The sequence below is a fragment of the Xiphophorus maculatus genome, chromosome 22 (genome assembly GCF_002775205.1).
Source record: "Xiphophorus maculatus strain JP 163 A chromosome 22, X_maculatus-5.0-male, whole genome shotgun sequence".
In the NCBI taxonomy this organism is placed as follows: Eukaryota; Metazoa; Chordata; class Actinopteri; order Cyprinodontiformes; family Poeciliidae; genus Xiphophorus; species Xiphophorus maculatus.
Genome location: NC_036464.1, coordinates 19,995,247 through 20,014,533, shown reverse-complemented (window position 1 = coordinate 20,014,533; position 19,287 = coordinate 19,995,247). Strand labels below are relative to the sequence as shown.

Genomic DNA, 19,287 nt, shown 5'->3' with positions numbered 1-19,287 from the left:
TTTCCACACCGAGAGTTTAGGTGTTGTGTGTTTTGCACTCCAAAACAAGCAATGTGTTGCTTTGCTTTGAACATCAAAGACAGATTACTAAAGCTTGGAGGGTAAAAGTCCCTGATAAAGACACTATAAGTCACCTTAACGCATGCTCTGGACCATCCATCCAGAGACACTCCGGCACACACGCTGAACCGCAGCCCTGTTGGTAAGCGGCAGCAGCTTTAGCCACACACTCATTTCCTCCGCCGGTCCTCTGTCAGCAGATGGCCTGACGCGTCCCTGGACGAGCCTCTACGATAGTGTTAGGGTAGAGCAGCAGAGGGGAGGATGGAGAAAAGCTGCGAGGGGCATCCTCATGGGAGGGATGGAGCGGGTGAGGGGGTGTAGGGTTGCTGAGTGAGGAAGGAGACATATGTCCACAGTCCTGGCCTCTGCTGTTGGGCGTTCTCTACTGGCGGCTTGGTTGCTTGGCTCACTGTCTTTTTCTCACACACATACGGTCAGTTTAACCCGTTTTTGTCACTTAGAGGGGCATCCGTGGCTGATGGCCGCATGTCAATCATGGAGCCAAAATACAAATCTCAGTCTTATGAAGAGCTGGGACCCAGCATCTCGGACACACACTGGGAACTCGGTGCTCATTATGGGGACTGTGGCCGCAAACTGTTGTCAGCCCTCGCTTGAGGAAAGTAACACACACAGAAACACACTACAATGAGCCTGGCAGAGAGTTCGCCTCTCCATCTGCACCTAAAAGACCAGAGCGCCCCAACAATGAGGTGACCATGTCACTGCCTGAGCCGAAACAGAGGGATGAAGAAGGAAACAGAGGGAGGGAGGAGAGGCGGGGGAGGCGATGGGGGAGGAGGGACACATTAACAAGCTATAATCTCAACTGCCTTATCCATAATGCATTGTGTGGGCCAATTTACATGGTGCTAGTCCCTCTGGGAGAAAGGACATCATCCATCACCTTACTTTATTAGCTCCCTCACACTCTCTCACAGATGCACACACACACACTTTGTTATCTGTCTCTGCCTCTCCCTCTGTTCGGTGGGCCTGTTTTGTCCTGGTAGTTGTTCCAAACTGCTGCTGCCTCTATAAAACAACTCCAGCCCGAGTCGTATTGTGGAGCCGGTGACGGGCCCCTTTCAGCTTATACAGCGACAGTTTATTTAAACACCGTAGCAGGAGCTGATCTCAGCATCAGTCACCCAACCTGATATATGTCCAGAGCTGCACCGAGTTTGCGGTTTTAATAGTCACACGAAACGTCCTAAGCTGGGCCACACCATTGATCGGTTTTCTTATGTTGTTTCTTTCAGATTCTCACGATATTTTTGTGGTTGTAAATAGTGTTTCTTTACGGATTTTTACACTTTATGTTCCCTTTTAGCTCAGTTCTGCACATTGTTTGGTTTGAACATTTAAAATAGCAGTTTTGGTTTTTTGCTTGGCTTCAAGCATGAAAAATTGTGTCTTAAGAAAAGGCTGCTTTTCGAAAAGTGCACAGAAGCAAACTAGCTTATTATTCTATCTTTCTGCCTGTTAATCCCATGTGTTTGCTGCCTTTTTCAATACCTTTTTTTAGATATAAGAATTATACTAATGCTTGAAGATTGATTCACATAGGAAAAGAAAAATGTATATGACCTCCAGAAAAGCAGGAGAAACAATGGCCATCAGGGCTATCCTACATTAAAAACCAGTGTTTTAACTTAAAAATGCCAACAAGTTGATCAGAAGTTATGGGTGAACTCAGGACTCACCTAAAATATTTTGTCAAGCTTATCTAGGATACATTAAATGTGACGTCTCAGTTTGTGGATAATCTACAAAAATGACTGAAGCTGAAAAAAAAAAAAAGGTATGATAAACTTTCATTGTTTTTTGTAATCACAAATTATGTTTTATGTTTATCTACACAACCAGAAGGACTTTGGCAATCTAATGTATACTGATGGTTTAATTCTGGCTACATAAGATATTTTATTTTGGTTTTAAAAAATATCCTACCTAAGCATTCTGATGAGAATTTAATCGATAGTTCAATCAGTCATTATACTCATTTATTAAATGTTACATACAGAGGTGGGTATATATTGAAGTAGCACTAGCTCAATTTTTTTTTTCAAGTAAAAGTAAAAAGTTGACAGTCAAGAAATTAGTCAAAAAGAGTAAAAACATATTTTGGTAAAAAGGCTCAGTAGCCGATCTTAACATCTGAATTGATATTTAAAAGAGATGCTATTAAACAAACAGAACTATAAAGCTGTGTGAAAATTATGGTATTTTAAAAATTAAAATTAAAAAAAATAATAATACAAATAAATAACATATTTACAAAATAACGCATTCAGGAAGAAGAAACACTTTTCCATACCACTTATAAAACTAATACTTACAGTAGGTGATGTACATAAATATGTTACAAAGGGAAAAATACTTTTGTAAAGACATTTGTGCTGTTATTGTATCTTTACTTGACCTCCAAAATGGCACATCAGGCTCAGCAGATAGAAAATAACATTAGAACAATAAGCTTTTGCACAAACAAAAGGCCACACTTCAAAATAAACCGAGTGTCATTTGTTCATGCAGTTTTTGTCAAAACATGGTTGTTCCTTTCCCTGGTGGAGTATACAGTAGTTTTGCTCAAATAAAAGTAAAACGTATGGTGTTGTAAAACTACCTCTAAATTTTTTTGTTGTTGTTTTTGGAAAAACTAGTAACTGCTCACCTCTGTGGTATTATGAATATTTTTCTTCTACTTTGTAATAGTTAAGATAGCTCTTAACATGCTCTATGTTGGCGTATGTTATGTTTTCACTAAACTCCCTAAAACATCAGAGGTTGTGTTACATAGTTTAACAAAAAGAGAGCCTCCAAAATAAGGATTTTATTACCCACACTTTTAGATTCCCTACAAAATCATGAGATTGCATATAGCCCCGTCCTTTTTTTATTTACAAAATCTACTGGAAATATTTGAGTTTATGTCGATAAATGAATCTGAATTGGACCTCTTGTTCTCAAAGAGTGATATGTGTACCATCGACGGTTCTCAGACTCCCTTTGTTGTTACTCAGAAGCAACACCAGGCTAATTAGCCAAGCTAAACTGCAAATTAGCCTACAGAAAGCTGCTGCCAATAAACAAATGACACATCTTATATAAGAAGCTTACAAGTCAGTATTAGTAGATATTTTAAAATATATATCCTCAGTTCAGTTACATTTTATGCTTTAACTAGTTTAGCCGTTCCGCTAACAATAATTTCAAACAAGCTAGCAAGTGGAAACCGGTAACTTCCAGTCAGCCCAGTGGTTCCCAAAGGTTTTCTTCTGGGCCCCTCTATGGATCACAACAAAATCCCCCCCAAAAAAGAAAAAAAAAAACATCAACTGGGCAAACATATCGTTCAACCAGACATAAACTTATAAACATATTTTGTTTTCAAACTCCACTGAAGTTTATGTCACACTTCGGGTTGCAACAAAACAAACTACTAACCATCTTTACAGTGAAACACTTTTGAGTAACTGTTTTTATTTTATTTTTTCATTCATCCATACCTCTTCCCGCGCCCCCTCTGCAATGGCATTGCGCCCCTTCTAGGGGGCGCGCCCCACACTTTGGGAACTACTGAGTTAGCCTGATGGTTAGCAATTTATGGCACATTTTATCCACCTATTTCATCGGACAAAAAATTTTGGACCTTGTTAGAATGTGCTGCTATTTTTTTAAAATCAGCATTTCAATAAGATTTTATGTCTCTACCGCAAATCTATTCTTTTACTTTCTTTTTGAGTAGAATCACTTTAACCATTTAAATGTACATTTTAAAATGGTTGGAAATTAAAACGTTTATTCAAGTGTCTTTTAGCTGTTAACGATATAAGCTCAGAAATGCCAAACGAAATCTGCTGAAAGAGTGAATATATAAAATTCCAGATGTTTATGTTGTGTCGGGATAATGTAGTTTCCACGGTTTCTATCCATGGCGATAGTTTCACATTTCCTCCGCATCATGCTTTACATCTAAATCAATACAAACGTATAGGAAATTGTGAACTTTGTTTGGTTTTAGTCGGTTTTATTCAAACAGCAATTAAAATCAATGCCACATGAAAATGAGGGCGAGCGCCTTTTTGGAATCATATGATGGGCTATGCTGTAAATATTGAAATAAACCAAATTTATGACGTAGAGGTGCGTGTGTGTGTGTGTGTGCGTGTGTGCGTGTGTGTGTGTGTGTGTGTGTGCGTGTGCGTGTGTGCGTGTGGGTGTGTGTGTGTGTGTGTGTGTGTGTGTGTGTGTGTGTGTGTGTGTGTGTGTGTGTGTGTGTGTGTGTGTGTGTGTGGGTGTGTGTGCGTGTGTGTGTGTGTGTGTAATGCTGCAGATCCATCAGATCCCGCAGTCGCCCTGTGAATAAAAAGAGTCCTATAATTACAATCACATAGTATGTGGATCTCCGGGCTCTGGGCGCCATACCGCACCATTAGTATCACAAATAAGTAATAATTTGCTAATGACAACATTATGTTGAGTCAGTTTAGGGCCAATTAAAGTGAGTGATATTTACATATGCCTAATGAATCACGGAACGTGGCAGTTCGGGCGGCCTCTAATGAATATTCATCCAGGCATTTCTCCCCTGCGCGCAGCAGTTTATAAACTGAATTATGGCTGATTTGCCCTTTTAAAAAATGAACATGGGCGCATCTCCCACAAGGAGGCGGCGAACAATAACGTCTGATTGTAAAAATGTTTTACTGCGAAAGCGCCGGTGAGGAGAAGACGGCGGCGGCGGCGGCGGCGGCGGCTGAAGAGGAGAGCAGCTCAGTCTGGGCCTGGTCCACCTTTAGGGGACCAACAAGAATATTTACAGTGGGCATCCAGGGTGGTCCCTCACGAGAGAGAGCCGCTCTGGATGTGTAATTGATTTGCTTTGACTGGTTTGTTAGAGCAGCCTTTTCAACGCAGCAGCAGTTGGGGGTTTCCGCCGGTGATTTCTCCGGTAATTGCCCCCGCTGCGTGTCGGGGAGCGGGGCTGTTGACCTCTCAGGTGCGGGATCAACAGGCGGCATCAGTTTGCATTCACAAGACGGGCTGCGCGTTTATCATGCAAATAAGCAGCTCTCTTCCTATAGCAGGTGTCAGCAGAGCACTCATTCACTCACACACTCGCACTGCGTCTGTGGCGTCTTTAAACTGGACCGGTCATTATCAAATCACAAATAGATAGCTGAGGGCCTGCAGATTAATGCAGCTGCAAAAACACAAACATCCTCTCAAGAAAACACGCCGGAGGCATCGCAATGACTTGGCATATGATCGGAAAGTTTCTTTATGTCAATAATCTAATACAAAAATAATCATTCCTCTTTCTGTGGATTTAATCCTCATCAAGCGGTCATATTTTTGAACACTGTGCCTTATATTTTATGAAAACCTGAAGTACAGTTTTACCGAAAATTAAGAAAACAATAACAAATAAAAAAATATATACATAAAAATGTTATTTTGTGGCCTACACCACGATGGGGTGGCTGAAAGTAAACCAGAAAAGGTTGCTGCTGAACCTGATGGCCATTTAGTCCTTTATCTAAGCAAATTGGCGAAAAGTTAGGTGGAAGGAAAAAGTGCGGTTGAGTATCATAATTTGTTATATCAAATTGAAACTTTCTGAGGCACTATGCTTCTAGTTTTTATTAACTGCAAATCATTAATCATTATGACTAATGATTGAATTAGTGAACACAATTACTAGCGATATTTTAGCTGAATTAGATGCTTCTATAAAATTGCATCTTGTAATGTGAGCACTACACAATTTCATCAGCTCAATTAAGACAGGATTTTTTAAAATGCACACAGTGTCATACTATAAATATGAGCATCTAAAGACTGCTCATTTTATAATTGCAGAGCAGTTCTAGTCACTTCTTACCATCTCCAATTTCCTTTGTGGATGAGTCGATGTGGTGGGAGATTTTGAAGCCAACCCACCTCCGCTACTCCTTTGACTCAGAAAGTGAGGTGTAGTCACAGCATCACATCAGCTGGCTTGTGTAGAGACTTATGTACAGCGATGTTGTTTGGTTTGTGTGACCGTCCAGCAGCAAGATTTAAAAACATGAAGAGGAAGTAAGGCGTGATCATTTTAATTCAAAGCATCCTTAGCTACCAACAGGATCTAAGATTCTCTACCATTAATGTTTTGAAAAGAACAGAAAAAAAGTAGGTTTTAGACTTCCAACAGATTTTTACATCAGCACTGTCCAACACCTCCTGTCATCCTGCCAGCTTTATTTTTTGAACATTTACAGCTAGAGGGGAAATCTCACATGTTTCACTTGTGATCAGTAAAATTGTGAAGTCAGAAGTGGCTTAAATAATATTCTAACTTATACTGTTATATCAACGGTGTGTAAATTAGTTGGAAATTAGAATACATTTTGAAAGAAGAAAACTATTAGAAAAATATCATTTGAATTTAACTGAATTATTGAAATTAATATCCTTTTTTTGACTATATTCTAATATTTGGACATGCAGCTATATATAAATTACACAGATGTTTCTGAATGGAGACGCATATAAATTTGACATTCCCATACCGGTGATGCAAAGCAATTATTTCAGACATCCCAGAAATTACATAACTTGCATAACTGTCCACGATATTGCATTGAAATTTATCTATTTTAAAATCTATAAAGCCACATTGGTGTCTGAAGTTGGAAACAAATGTAATTTGGACATCAAATTAATAATGTTACACAGATCATTTATTTTTTGCTTATGAAATTAAATAAACTCTGATGACGGACTGTTAATACGTTTCCATAGCAACACAACAAATAAATATACAGGACCCTTTATCATCGATAGCAACTCGAGTTAAATTTCAGATTTATATCAACTGTAAACAAGAAAAGAAAAACATTTTCTCTCTGTCCTCTGTTCTTCATCGTCGCTGTAATTTACTCAAACATATCTGCTGCCACCTTGTGGCTCAGACTCTGAAGTACATTTTGACTCACTTCGCTGTAAACAAACCTCGAACCTCTGACGAGAAAGAAGGAAGCAGACATAAAAGATGAACTGGGAAATGTTTATGTTGCAACAAAATCTCCTGACTGCCCTCTTTGGTTTGGACTTCTCCATTTGTTTCTCTGCAAAGGGTGCTAAACCTGGACACTGATCAAGTGCAGGACCATGACGCTGCCAGCTATTGTCAAGGGGCCCAAATAAACAGGAAGCTGCATCTGTGCAGCACTTTACACTGAAACCTCACAAACACAAACGTTGAAAGATCAGATCAGCATAAACAGCAGCTGGAAACAAAGGACACATGGTGTGCTGGTGTGCTGAGCTCTGCGTGCTCTTCATTGTTTGCATTGTGAGCATGCTTTGGTGGTCTGTGAAAAGTTTTAAGGCTTTGATAGCAAAGCGAGAAGAAATCACACAACCATTGTCACAATGTGACCCAATTGTTGGCACCCTTGTGCAAATGTGTAGCAACCTTTAAGACGTGTTTATCTTTGGCTACAGTTGAAGAATCTCACTCAAGAAAAAGTAGTTTCTGTCAGGTTGTTATCTCTGAGTTTGATGTAATTTTTACCCAAGTCTGAGTTCATCCTGTGCCAATTCTCTTCAGCTCATCCAGCCTGTTTTCTTTGGGTAGTCAGGTGGCCATAAAAGAAACTTGATCTGGTTTGTAATTCACAATTAAGCGGGGATTTTTTATTTTTCTTTACATGTCCTGGTATTTGTAAGAGTTTGCGATATCATGTTCTCTAAAATGTTTTTCATGTCCTTTGGAAGAAACCATGACTATAGCATTACACATCCTCCACCGTACTCAACAATGAGCATCAGGTGCCTTTCCACATCTTAATGCTTGATTTCCCACAAAAAGCATGCGGGTTGTTTGTCACTGAAATGCCTCACACACAGATCAAGTCCTGTAGCTTTTAGCTGTCTTCAAACTTCAATTGTGGTAAGGAGACAGAACAAGAATCCTGATGGGTTTTTTTCTTAATAAACTGCAAATAAATATTATTTGTTGGTCAATATGGAGACTTGGTGTCCCGAAGACGCCTCTCTGTGATGGAGTACTCTTATCATAAGATTTACAAAACAAAAGTTATAGCTCCTTTTCCAGAGAAACAGAAAGGGTTGGACTGTCAATTAAGACAATCTAATCAACTTTAAAAACAACAAGAAGAACAATGTTTTGGAAAAGGGGAATTTTTCTCTCACACTTGATAAATTGACCTAAATTTAAGACAGTCGTTTTCAAAATTTCTTGGTGTGGAAAAGGTTTGTGTCTACCAAACCAGGTAACTTTTTTTTTATAACAAACTAGGATCTAGAAGGTTTGTTGTTGAACTTGTTAGAATGGAAACTTTAAGAATGGTGATGTATTGAATTATCTTATGCCAGACACCTGTGAATTAGAGAGCCTAAAAACACAGAGCAATATGTAAACCAACAACCGTTTTATATCAAATTTTATTGACCCACAGACAATATTCAAGGTGTAGGTCCAAATAGAGGCCTGTGTTGTGTTATCGGTGGTTCATAGTAAGTCTTTTGTCAGTACACAAAGCTGACATAGATGACCGACGCCTCTGGTAATTTTGCCAGGTGAAGGTCAGGGAAAGGCAGCGTCCCGTCACTGTCTATGTGTGTTAGCACTGTGTATGTTTTGATCTCTGCTCCCCAGTCCAGCACAGAGCTGTGGATGATTCCCAGTCGGGCCTGTTCGTGATGCGCCGCTCCACGCTCCCGGCCCAGGAAGATGTCCTGGATCTGAGGCGAGGACTGTCTCAAAGAGCTTTTCATCGCCTCAGCAACGAGGTCCATGTTGGTGTTTCTGTCCTTGTTGGACTTGTTTGAGTCAAATGCAAAGGTGTTGTCTCTGTCTTGGTTAGCGTTTGTTCTCTTGGCGCAGTTGGCGTCGGTGCAGGGGTGAAATGGCCTCTCGGGCACGTTCACCACCGTCAGCCTCTCCAAGCGCTGCACCGCAAAGTAACCCTCCTGAGAGAACGAGGCCGCCCCCCGGGGCTCCCCGGGAGGTCCGCAGTGGATGAGCGTGAGGTGCCTCACCTCCGAGTTGTTCAGCAGACGCATCACGGTGGCGGGAGACGAGAACCACACAGTCAAGTGTTTCCCCTGGAAAGCGGGAGTGGAGTGAGAGAGGGGCCTGTGGGCGCTGGACAGCTGGAAGTTCTTGCATCTGCAGTCGGAAATTGAAGACGTGCTGCACGGCTGAGAGTCCTGGCTCCTGGAGAAGTAGATGAAGTTGCCGTGCGTGATGTAAGCCAAACGCAGGTCGGCCATCAGCGCACAGAGCAGCAGGTGGAGGAGAGGAGCAGTAGGCCTGGAGGGAGACATCACGGCAGGAGGTGAGTCTCAGGGAGAGGGCTGACCCATGGGCCGCGACGGCCGGTCTGTACCTGAGCCAGCAGAGAAGAGAAATGGAACAAAACTTCTAGCTTTAGTTGCTTTTTTAAATAATCTTGTACAATTTCACAGATAAGCAGCTGGAGTTCCCACAGTGATGCATTCAGATCATTTCTTTTGTCCATCGAACTAACCATAAAAACATTTGTTACTCAAAAGTCCTGCTGTTTGACATTTGAATGCCGTTCAGCAGGTATCTGAGGCTGTTTAACTGTGTTCTTTGGTTTCAGGTTTAGTGAGAATTAATTATTCATTGATGTTGTTTGTCTCCATCTCTGTTGCTATAGAAATTCCTCCCTGTCCTTTGACCCCCCCGTTGCACCAAACAGATGGTGGTCCTCCACCTCAATCAAGCTTGGCTGTTTTTAATAACCATTGGTCATTTCTAAACAACCTCAAGGTGACGTCTCAGATACAGTTGTTTAGGTTTACTTCTGTGCAAAGTGACTTAAATTTGCATTTTCACGATTTTTGAATATATCTCTCTAGGCTTTCTGGAGGTTTTTCAAAGTGTTTTTTTGGAGGTTTATACTGCTGCTTTGTTCAGTCTTTGTTTTTCTGAAGACCTAAAAACAACCTACAGCAGGCGAACAGAATCCTAAAGGCACGCTTTAAAAAATGTAAGTAAAAAAAAAAAATTATGTTGTGGTGCAGACTGACTTCAGCAATACGTGTCAAACTGGTGTCTGAAGTTTCCCCATACCTGCTGCTTTTCAAAACAGCAGCAGCGAACAAATTCTGTGTAGTCACCCTGTTGTTGGGAAAGTAAATATGCCTCTGTACAAATCAGCTGTGGCTACTTCCTTGGCCAGGATTTCAAGACTTTAATCCCGCATTGAAATGTTTTATGAAAAAAGCTTCCATCTACTTCAAGGTGGAACAAAAAACCTGCTTCGGTCTCAAAATAATTCCTGCAAATTCAGGTGTTAGCGTTACACCCAATGTTGAACTTAGTGCAGTATTTAGCTACTGATTGGTAGCCAGATGAAAACTCGGGTTTGTAAACTTTAATGCTTTTGAATTACACATTTTTTCATATTTTGTATTTTAATTGTACAGTGTTTCCATTACAAGTGTGCACAAAGCTTTGCCAATATTCCACTTATGTTGGAAAAACACAATTTTGCATTGTGTTTCCACCAAATAAGAAACGCAATTAAAATCACGTGAATAGGTTTGTTCTCACAATAAATTATTGAAAAACATTCTGCACCATCATCCTGAAACTTGCTCCTGTTGCTTTCTTCTTCTTTGTGGTTTGCGCCAGTGGCAACATCAGGTTTTTGATCATGTTACTCTTATGATGCAAAAAAAAAAAAAAAAAGTTTCCATTACAGTTTTGCAAAACAAACGAGTTCTGATAAGGCCCAAAATCACCTCATCCTGGCACCAAAACATTTTATTGAAAAACTTGAGTTTCTTTTTCAAAATTGCCGCATTTCCATTAAGCTAATTTACTTTCGAAATGTCAAATTGCACAATTGTGCAGACAATGGAACCACGGTTACTGAGAAGATTCTCAGCTTATGCTGCATATTCTGAGTTTTTAAAAGAAAAAATTCTCAGTAGTTGAACTTTATTTCATGTATTTTGCAGGAGCAGTCTGTGAAAAGTGGCCATACTGATCGCTCTGATATTTAGGCCAGCAGATTAAAGTGTGAAAAAGTGACTGAATTAAATATGTTGAATGAAAAGGTTGCGGCTTGTCTGAAAGGTGTGATGCTGCACTATGATCCCTGACCAACAGTTCATGAACGGGGGGAGAACGCTAAGCCCCTCACTGAAGTACTAACGAGGGTAAATTAGCCTAAGTCATCTATTAACATTAGAGTGATGAACCTAAAGAGGAATATACCAAAACATAGAACAGAAAACCACTGAAAGAATTTAAAGTACGCACATTTTTCTCGAGCCACCCACAGATATAAATACAAAGGATCACTTAGTGTCAGGCTGTATTCTGTAAAAATGAGAGCTTGTGTGACTGGACATGATTTAGACAGGAATTATGGTTGTCAGCCTGGTTGGTTTGAGGATAAGATTGTTTTTTGCTCTCTGCAGTGGCCTTCTCTTGGCAAAGCGTCCCAAACACATTTATTCACATTTATTCTGGATTTATGGTGCTGTTTTACAGCCGAAACCTTCAGCTCCCCTGGAGACGCTGACCCAAAGTCCTGCTGTGGCGCCGACAGGATAATTATGTCACCATTAGTCTGGGCAGCCGGAGCTCTCCGGTGGACGTGTGGTTTCGTCAGAGATTTTTATAAATTCTTTCTTCATTATTAATTTCTCCACTTCCAAGTGGTTTTTACCAAACCTAGATCAGACCTATTCTAGGTTTTCTATCTACGATGGCTTGATCTACCCATTCTTAAACAAAGCCTGGATTTGAGCAACTATTCCACGTTGCTCTGTCTGTTAGAGGTGCTAATTCCATTAGCGCTATTAAGCCTTCGGATCATTCTGCTTTCAGTAGATTGTTTCACATTACGGTGAAAAATTCAGAATAGGATTTTTATTTGTGCCCTAATTTACTATGTGATGCTAAATTAAAACATGTGGCAGTTAATTAATTATGAATATCTGAGTCGCTGAGGGCAGAAACGTCTCTCTGAATTGGCAGTCCCATATTTCTCTGGTTCCTGAATTATTCCTGACATCTCTTGGTTTGGGTCTCCCTTCACAGTTAGGTTTTTATTTAAAATAACCATCCGGTGGCTGCAAAAAAAACAAAACAAAGAAAAGGCATTGAACTTATATTCGTTCCTGTATAGATGTACAGCAGCAATGTAGTTTCTCCTGCAAACACTCAAACATTTTAGTTTTAGAGATTTGGTTGTTTTATCTGATGATCATTTAACTAAATGCATCTGGTCAGCCACTTAGATACATTTCTTTTTATATAGCCAAAGAGTATTTGTTTCAGGTTGCTTCTTTTTATGCATTACAGATGATTTAAGCACAGAAATCTGCATTTCACTTCAGTTCTTTTTCACAAAAACTGATTTTAGCGTTTTTAGAGAGATTTTTCCTCCTATAAATCTGATCAATTTGTTGCAGAATCGGTTGTTTCTCCAATCAGGTCGTTTTAATCACTATTAAACATCAGAAATATTTGTCCCTGAGTAGAGACATCATTGAGCGAACTTGATTTTTAGTTAACATCCATCAAACCGTTTGACTGAAATGAAAATGGCCTTACATAAAATAACAACAAAAAACCCCTAACTTTCTGTCTGTCCTGCTGTCTTGAAAGTACCTGAGGTTAAACAATCTTTGCAGAGAAATGCAAAGTATCTTAGCACTCTCACCACAATCTGCCGCATTCCAGGAGTAACTTGATGTAATTTTATCTTTTGGCTCCGCAGCTTTAATTTAAAACAACTTTTCTCGAAACCCAACACGGAAACCATGTGACCTCCACTCGTTCCTTCACTCAGACACACCTTTAATTCACTTCACCTTCGCTTAGACTTGCAGTCTTGACCTTTCTGAGGGAGGAAACCATGGGTGTGTGTGTGTGTGTGACTGAACTTATTTATATCTAAACAAAGAGGTCAGCGTACTTTCGTAACCCTGTTCAGGGTATTTATCACAGGTAGACGTTTTACTCCTTGACATCGGAGTTCAACACTCGGAGGTCGTTCTCACGAGTTTTCTACATCCATCGAGTGTTTTTATGCCGCAGAACGAAGGAAGAGGATGTTGTTGCATGGACAGCTGGTTTGGATCAGGATTTGTTTCAATTAGAAACACACAAAAGGTCTGCGACGGGTGTGTGTTCCTCCCGGACTGCAGCAACATGGGATATATTGTTTGGCCTGGCGAGCCCTCATTGAATTTCACATACAAAAACACGCGCAGTCGGAAAATTATATGTGTGTGTGGATTGCTCTGAGATTCCAGGGAAAACACTGTCTTGAAATCTTGGCAGTTTTAAAGGTCTCGTCTGGTTTGGCAGTGATATCAGAGCAGGAACATGACTCTGGGTCTTATTTTGAACACCGGACAGAGCTGACCGCTGCATTCCTCCTCTGTCCCGGGGTTAGAATAAGAAAAGGAGGAGAATTAGCATTTATGGCATTTTCTGCACTTAATACTGGCACACAATTAACATTTCCTAGAGTTAGTTACTGCACGCATTGGCTAAAGAAGAGCGAAATATCCTGAAAGGAAAGACCTGATTCCTGAGGCCGGGTCAGGCGATTAGTGAATTTAACAGCAGAGAAAATGTTTTTACCACAGAATGATTAAAGAATAAAATCAGGTTCCAGAACATTTTTAGCATGAATTTCCCAAGACTCAATGGAAGTAAATTAAAAAATAAAAAACAATAAGTTTACTATGAATTTTTGGCTTGTAAGTTTAAATAAGAAGCCTAAGGAGGAAGAAATGGAGGCAGATGAGTTTAGTAATTTCATCATTTTGAGTTTCACAATTAAACACCACATTACTTTCTAAGTATAGATTTTAATTTTAAAAAAGTGCACAGTTAGTGAAAACTTTCTCAGGTGAAATGCTTCACCAGCTGACGTGAAAAAACCCAAATTCAAAGGTTTCTGTGGTTCAAAAGTTATTCAAGTTTAACCTCAATCGTGATTACACCATGTCATTATTTGTTAACCAAGGATAACACCGACAGTGTCAACAGTTCCTAAAACCAATAACCCCAATAAACTCCCAACTATGTACAAAATATCTAAACCCACTCAGTTTAACGGTTAACAAACTTGTTCATTTTTTTATCCAATATTTAGATATAATATTTAAAGTCAGAGCCGTACCTCTGACTTTACGACTCAAATAAAAAGCCTTGTGTAAATTGTACGAAAAATGTGTAAAGAAATAAGCTTTTGTAATTTCAATGGTTTCTGTTTGAAGACTCTCAATTTTAGATCATGTCATTTTTCAAAATGAATACGTCAGATCTTTTCTTCTTTCTAAACTGTGAAATGAAACCAAACATTATGAACCTGAGCTGACAAATTTTTATGACGAAGTGGCTTCGCTGGCTGATTTATTTCCCCTCAAGTATTTAGCAATTACTCATCATGTCTGGAAAAGACACTGAAATGCAAATCTGAGTATTGACCATTGTTGAATTCTACAAATCTGGTGTTCAGGCGATAAGTATTGGAAAAATAAAATCTATATGTTTATTTTTTAGAATCAGAAAACGGTTTCATTGGCTCTTAAACGTGAACACGGCTCTCTCACACTGGCACCTGGCACCAAAAATCGAATGAGCTGAGACGCTTGTAAACTATCCTCTGGTTTGAAAGTTCTCTTACACATAACAATATTTATATTGATTTTCATTCAGATGAAATAAACTTTATCTTTCATTGTAAGACTTTCCTGGCATTTGCTGATGTTCATAGTTGAGTTAAAACCATTGTTGGTGGAGAGGCTATCACTGTGCAAAGGTATCAGTCAGGAGAAGGGTACAGAAAAGTCTTTCTCGTAAAACTAAATAAAGTAAAGCTGGGGGAAAAAAAGGTGGCTCAAACCAACCGAAACGTTTCGGCAGTGTTTTCCAATAGCGATACATTAAGCTTTTACTTTACAGGTGAAGCTTTTCAGCTTCACCTGAAACAGCGTCAAGCTAAATGTAAGCAACGCTTCGTAAAGAGAATCGTGTGAGTCTCTTGGTTTAGTGTGACCCTTTTTGTCCTGTTTTGTTCTCTCTGTTTTCCTTTCTGTGTTTTTTGTAGCCTTCCATCAGCTTCCCTGTTCTGCCCTTCTTAAACCTGGTTGCGTTATCCTCCTTCCCAATAGTTCGGAAGCCGGTCAGCTTCATCAGATCGCTGGCCAGGTTTTTATCGCTGGCACAGAGGATCGACTACAATCCTCATGCCGAGTGCTGGGGTATTTCCAGTTTGTTTGCATTTCCGTTTCTCTCCAATCTGTTCCTCAATTTTTGTAAATCTTTTCTTTAAAAAAACCCCACACAAACGTGATCACTTGCGATTCTCATCTCTGCGCTTGTGTCCATCTCAACCACAGGATTTTATAACAAAAGAGGGATGTGGAGAAGAGATTTCCTAACATGTCTGATAGATTTGGAGAAGTTTTGCAAGGGAGATTGGGCAAATATGATCAAATGTAGACGTGGGATGCTGACAGACTCCTAAGCAGTCTGGATGCTGTGTGTTAGTTCATGGCGGTAAAATGAGGTTATTGATCATTTTATCCCACCTCACCTAATAGCTTATTTACAAGTATACTTAAACAGAATATATGTCACTTTAAAGGCTTATGTACACTTTGAAGAACCCGTATAGTTAAGGTAAGAAAACCATTGTGCAACATCAACCTAAAAACAATCCTTTCCTAGAAATCCTGGCGAGATCTGCGCTCACTGCTGAACACACTAATTGTAGTGGTGGGTTGAAGGCCATGAGAGTCTGTCAGAAAAGTTGCTTTCTGAGAAACCTCTTAAGTTTCGCTCAGAATGAATCTTTTATCAGACGTGTCATCAGATGAAGCGGACAGACTTGCAAACATGAGCCATCAACGCGTTATCCACTGGAGCTTAGTAAGTAGCACAAAGCTCGGGGTAACGCAGCACGGTTTCACACGTGACACGTCAAAGTCGTGGGAACAGAACAAGAGACAGATGTGTGTAACACTCAAGTCACAACAGGAACCAAACAAAACCAAGAAAGGTGCTGATCCGTCCTAAAAGCAGAACCACCTCAGGTCAGGCCAAATGGAAACATGTAATGTTTTTTTTGTTTTATCTTCATCAACCAGTTTAGTTGTGGTTAAGTAATGTGCTGGTTTCACAATCCTGAAAGTTTTACATTAAGCTTTTCAAAGTGTAAAGTCGCACTTTAGACTTTATGTTGTAAACATTTGAAGTTTAAAGGCAAGCTATTTTTTTCCCCATATGTAAGTCTACTATTTTTTTACTACTGTTTTTCCTCAAAACCAGCAGGTCTTAGTATAAAAGTCTTGCAATTTCTTCTTCGTTTTTCTAATAAAAATTCCAAGGTTTCCCCAAGAAAATTTGCAAAGCCCGGTGGTCGGGCGCCACGGCGGTCATTCATCCAGCGGCACGTTGTGTTTTAGAGTTAAAAAATGTTTAAAGTTGACAGGAAATTTGAAAATATCATTTGATAATTACGTGTTATTGAATGATTGGAAGATTAATGCCTTAATACCAATTATAAAGCCTTAAAAAATGCAAACATTTTAAAAAGACTTTAAAAAATAAGCAATGGTTAGCCTGGTGGGGGCACAAGTAAAGCCTGGTTGCCCACCAGGCTTATAATACACTGAGGCAAACCCTGAATTATCTTGTTTTCTTGAAGAACATTGATATTCTTATCTTATCTTTAACTTTTATCCGCTTAATCCTGGTCTTGCTATCTTAATCTGTGCCTCAATAGAAGCAACATTGTTTTATTTTTTATCACTGTCTTGCTGAATGACAAAAAGGATACTTTTGAGCACCTTCCATTCAATAAAAAGACAAATGAAAATGAACTTTTACATAAATGTCGCTCATTGGAAGTAAAATACAAAGAAATGACAGAAGAGTTGAGAGTTTTAACAAGAAATGCCCCCATCAGAGAGCTTGGGAAATTTTTCCAGTGATTTTGTTAATCTCAAACCTGAACAGTCAAGATAGTTCTGTGGAAAATTGACCTTTTACCTTTCATTCAATAAGTCTCTGTTTGAGTCCTCTTCCAGCAGTAACAAATTCCACACTTAAGAGTGTTGCTCTCAGAGCTCCCTGCTAGCTAGAACATATGCTGCATTCACTGACCAGAATTTTAAAAAATTCAGATTTTTTTCGTTTCTGATTGACTGATCAACAACTGGGACCGGTGAAGGCTCGCAGAGATTTTTACCTTCCATTTTGAAACAAACAATAATAATCTAGAAAGACTGAATTTCACTGTTGCAAAAATCAAACGCACTTAAGAGCAGGAAACTCTGGATGACCATGGAACAAAAAAGTAAAGAAAACTTTCATCTAGGAAGCGTTATAGTTAAACCACTTTACACTTTTCTTTAAAACTCCTCAATTTTTCACATTTTTATTAGGAAAGATCTTGACATTTTAGTCCACAGATAGCGCTTGATAATGTTGAGGAACTTTATCACACCAGGTGATGTTCGAGAAGAAGGTTAGCTAGAAAAAGAAGATGTTTCAACATTGTTCTCCTCCCACTTGATAGAAATATGGATTTCTCCCGACTGACTGCTGCTTTCTACGAGCTTCCCGATGACATAGAAGTGAATGAATACCGTTTAAAATATCTGGTATTGCAATTATCTCTGGGGGATGTTAGGACATAGTTGCTGTGTTAGTCCGGGAAACATCTGTGCTGTCCTAACACTCCCAATGTAACCTTCAGCCGAATTTACATGCAACCAGGGAGTGAGAAATCCTCTGTGAGTCCAGCATTTTAGCTGTTTTCTTTGTGAACATACAGTCTGCATTGCATAACACAACAAGAGGAATGCCGAGTGCTGTAACATGAGAGTACACAGCAGGCTGGGCTTTAAATCTTCTCACAAAGTTTCAGCTTGACATAAATACACCTTTACGTCAAAACAACAGCGACAGCATGGACGTAAGTTCAAGATTATCCAGACAACAAAGTTTCCCCCCCAAATCCAGGGTTTCCTGCTTACCTCAAATTCCTGGTGTGGAGCAGATAAGTGAATGCGTCAGCTGGACGCTGGAGTGGGGAGAAAAGCTTTCACATCCAGCTGACGTCAGGATGTGGGATGTATCCCTCAGAGGAAGTGGGAATCAGCTCATGAAGTTCAGGTTCTTCATAGCAGAATGCAAACATATCCCACATTCATTTAATATTTAGTATAAAACTACAACTGGGAGGTTATTGGATGAATCAGGCACATTTTTGCCAGGCTTACGAGGAAAAAAAAAAAACGTATTTTTTATTAATGTTATTTATTTATTTATTTATTTATTTATTACATATATTCTGACGCTTTCAGTGTCAAATGTGGGCTTTCCCTGTTGTATTAAAGATAAACAGGTTTTCTGAAACCGTTCTGTTTACAGAAATTTACATAAGAATGGTTCCTGGTAGTTTGGGGAATTGCTGCTTGGTCCATTATCTCCTGGAAGAACGGGTGATTTCCAGTAAAACTGAATGAACTGTCGGTGCGTTCAAGTGCTTTCGGATTCGTCAGTATTCAAATTAAACCGTTAAAAAAAAGAATCCACGGGATGCCACGCAGAGTGAAGTGGGTCACGCTCAGGTGAAACTAGTCATTCTGCCACCTCATTATTACATTGTACTGTCTTACAGTCATTTCTGTCTTTGTCGACTGTATTTTTAATTAAACTTTTCTTTAGCATCTCATATTGTTTTAAATTTTCCCCCTCAAACCTATGAAATAAATACTTTTAAATTTTGGTTACTGGCCGTTAGCAAGTGATACAAAAACAACCTTTGACTTTACATTTGTTTAAATTTGACTTTTTGTTTAGTTTTAAAGAATACCATTGATATAATGAATGTAGAAATAAAATATGTCAGTGAAAATCAAACCTGATCTTTTCTTGTTAAAGCTCAGCTAAGCATGCAGTTTTATAATATACTTTCTTCACACAGTACTTGAAGGAGGCGCGTTAGCATTTATTAAGAATATTCTAATAGGGGCTAAAAGACTGAATTAAAAAGTGTTTTTATAATGACATTTTGGAAAAGTTATAAAGGTGTTAATAAAAGGAAAGCTTAAAGAAGTGCTACAGAAGCTCATTAAAGTCTTATGGGCTATGTCTTTAAAACTAGAGCCGCAGAAAAGCAAACATTGCTTGAA

At 39.3% G+C, this 19,287-nt stretch overlaps 1 protein-coding gene across 1 annotated transcript; it reads right to left on the bottom strand.

Moving 5' to 3' along the window:
- Nucleotides 1-6,776: 6,776 nt before the first annotated feature.
- Nucleotides 6,777-18,228, bottom strand: LOC111606503. Its single transcript, XM_023327099.1, has 2 exons — nt 18,127-18,228; nt 6,777-9,470 (listed from the first exon to the last, which is right to left on the bottom strand). The coding sequence occupies exon 2, from the start codon at nt 9,406-9,408 to the stop codon at nt 8,608-8,610; it is 801 nt and encodes a 266-aa protein (XP_023182867.1). The 5' UTR covers nt 9,409-9,470; nt 18,127-18,228; the 3' UTR covers nt 6,777-8,607.
- Nucleotides 18,229-19,287: the final 1,059 nt, after the last annotated feature.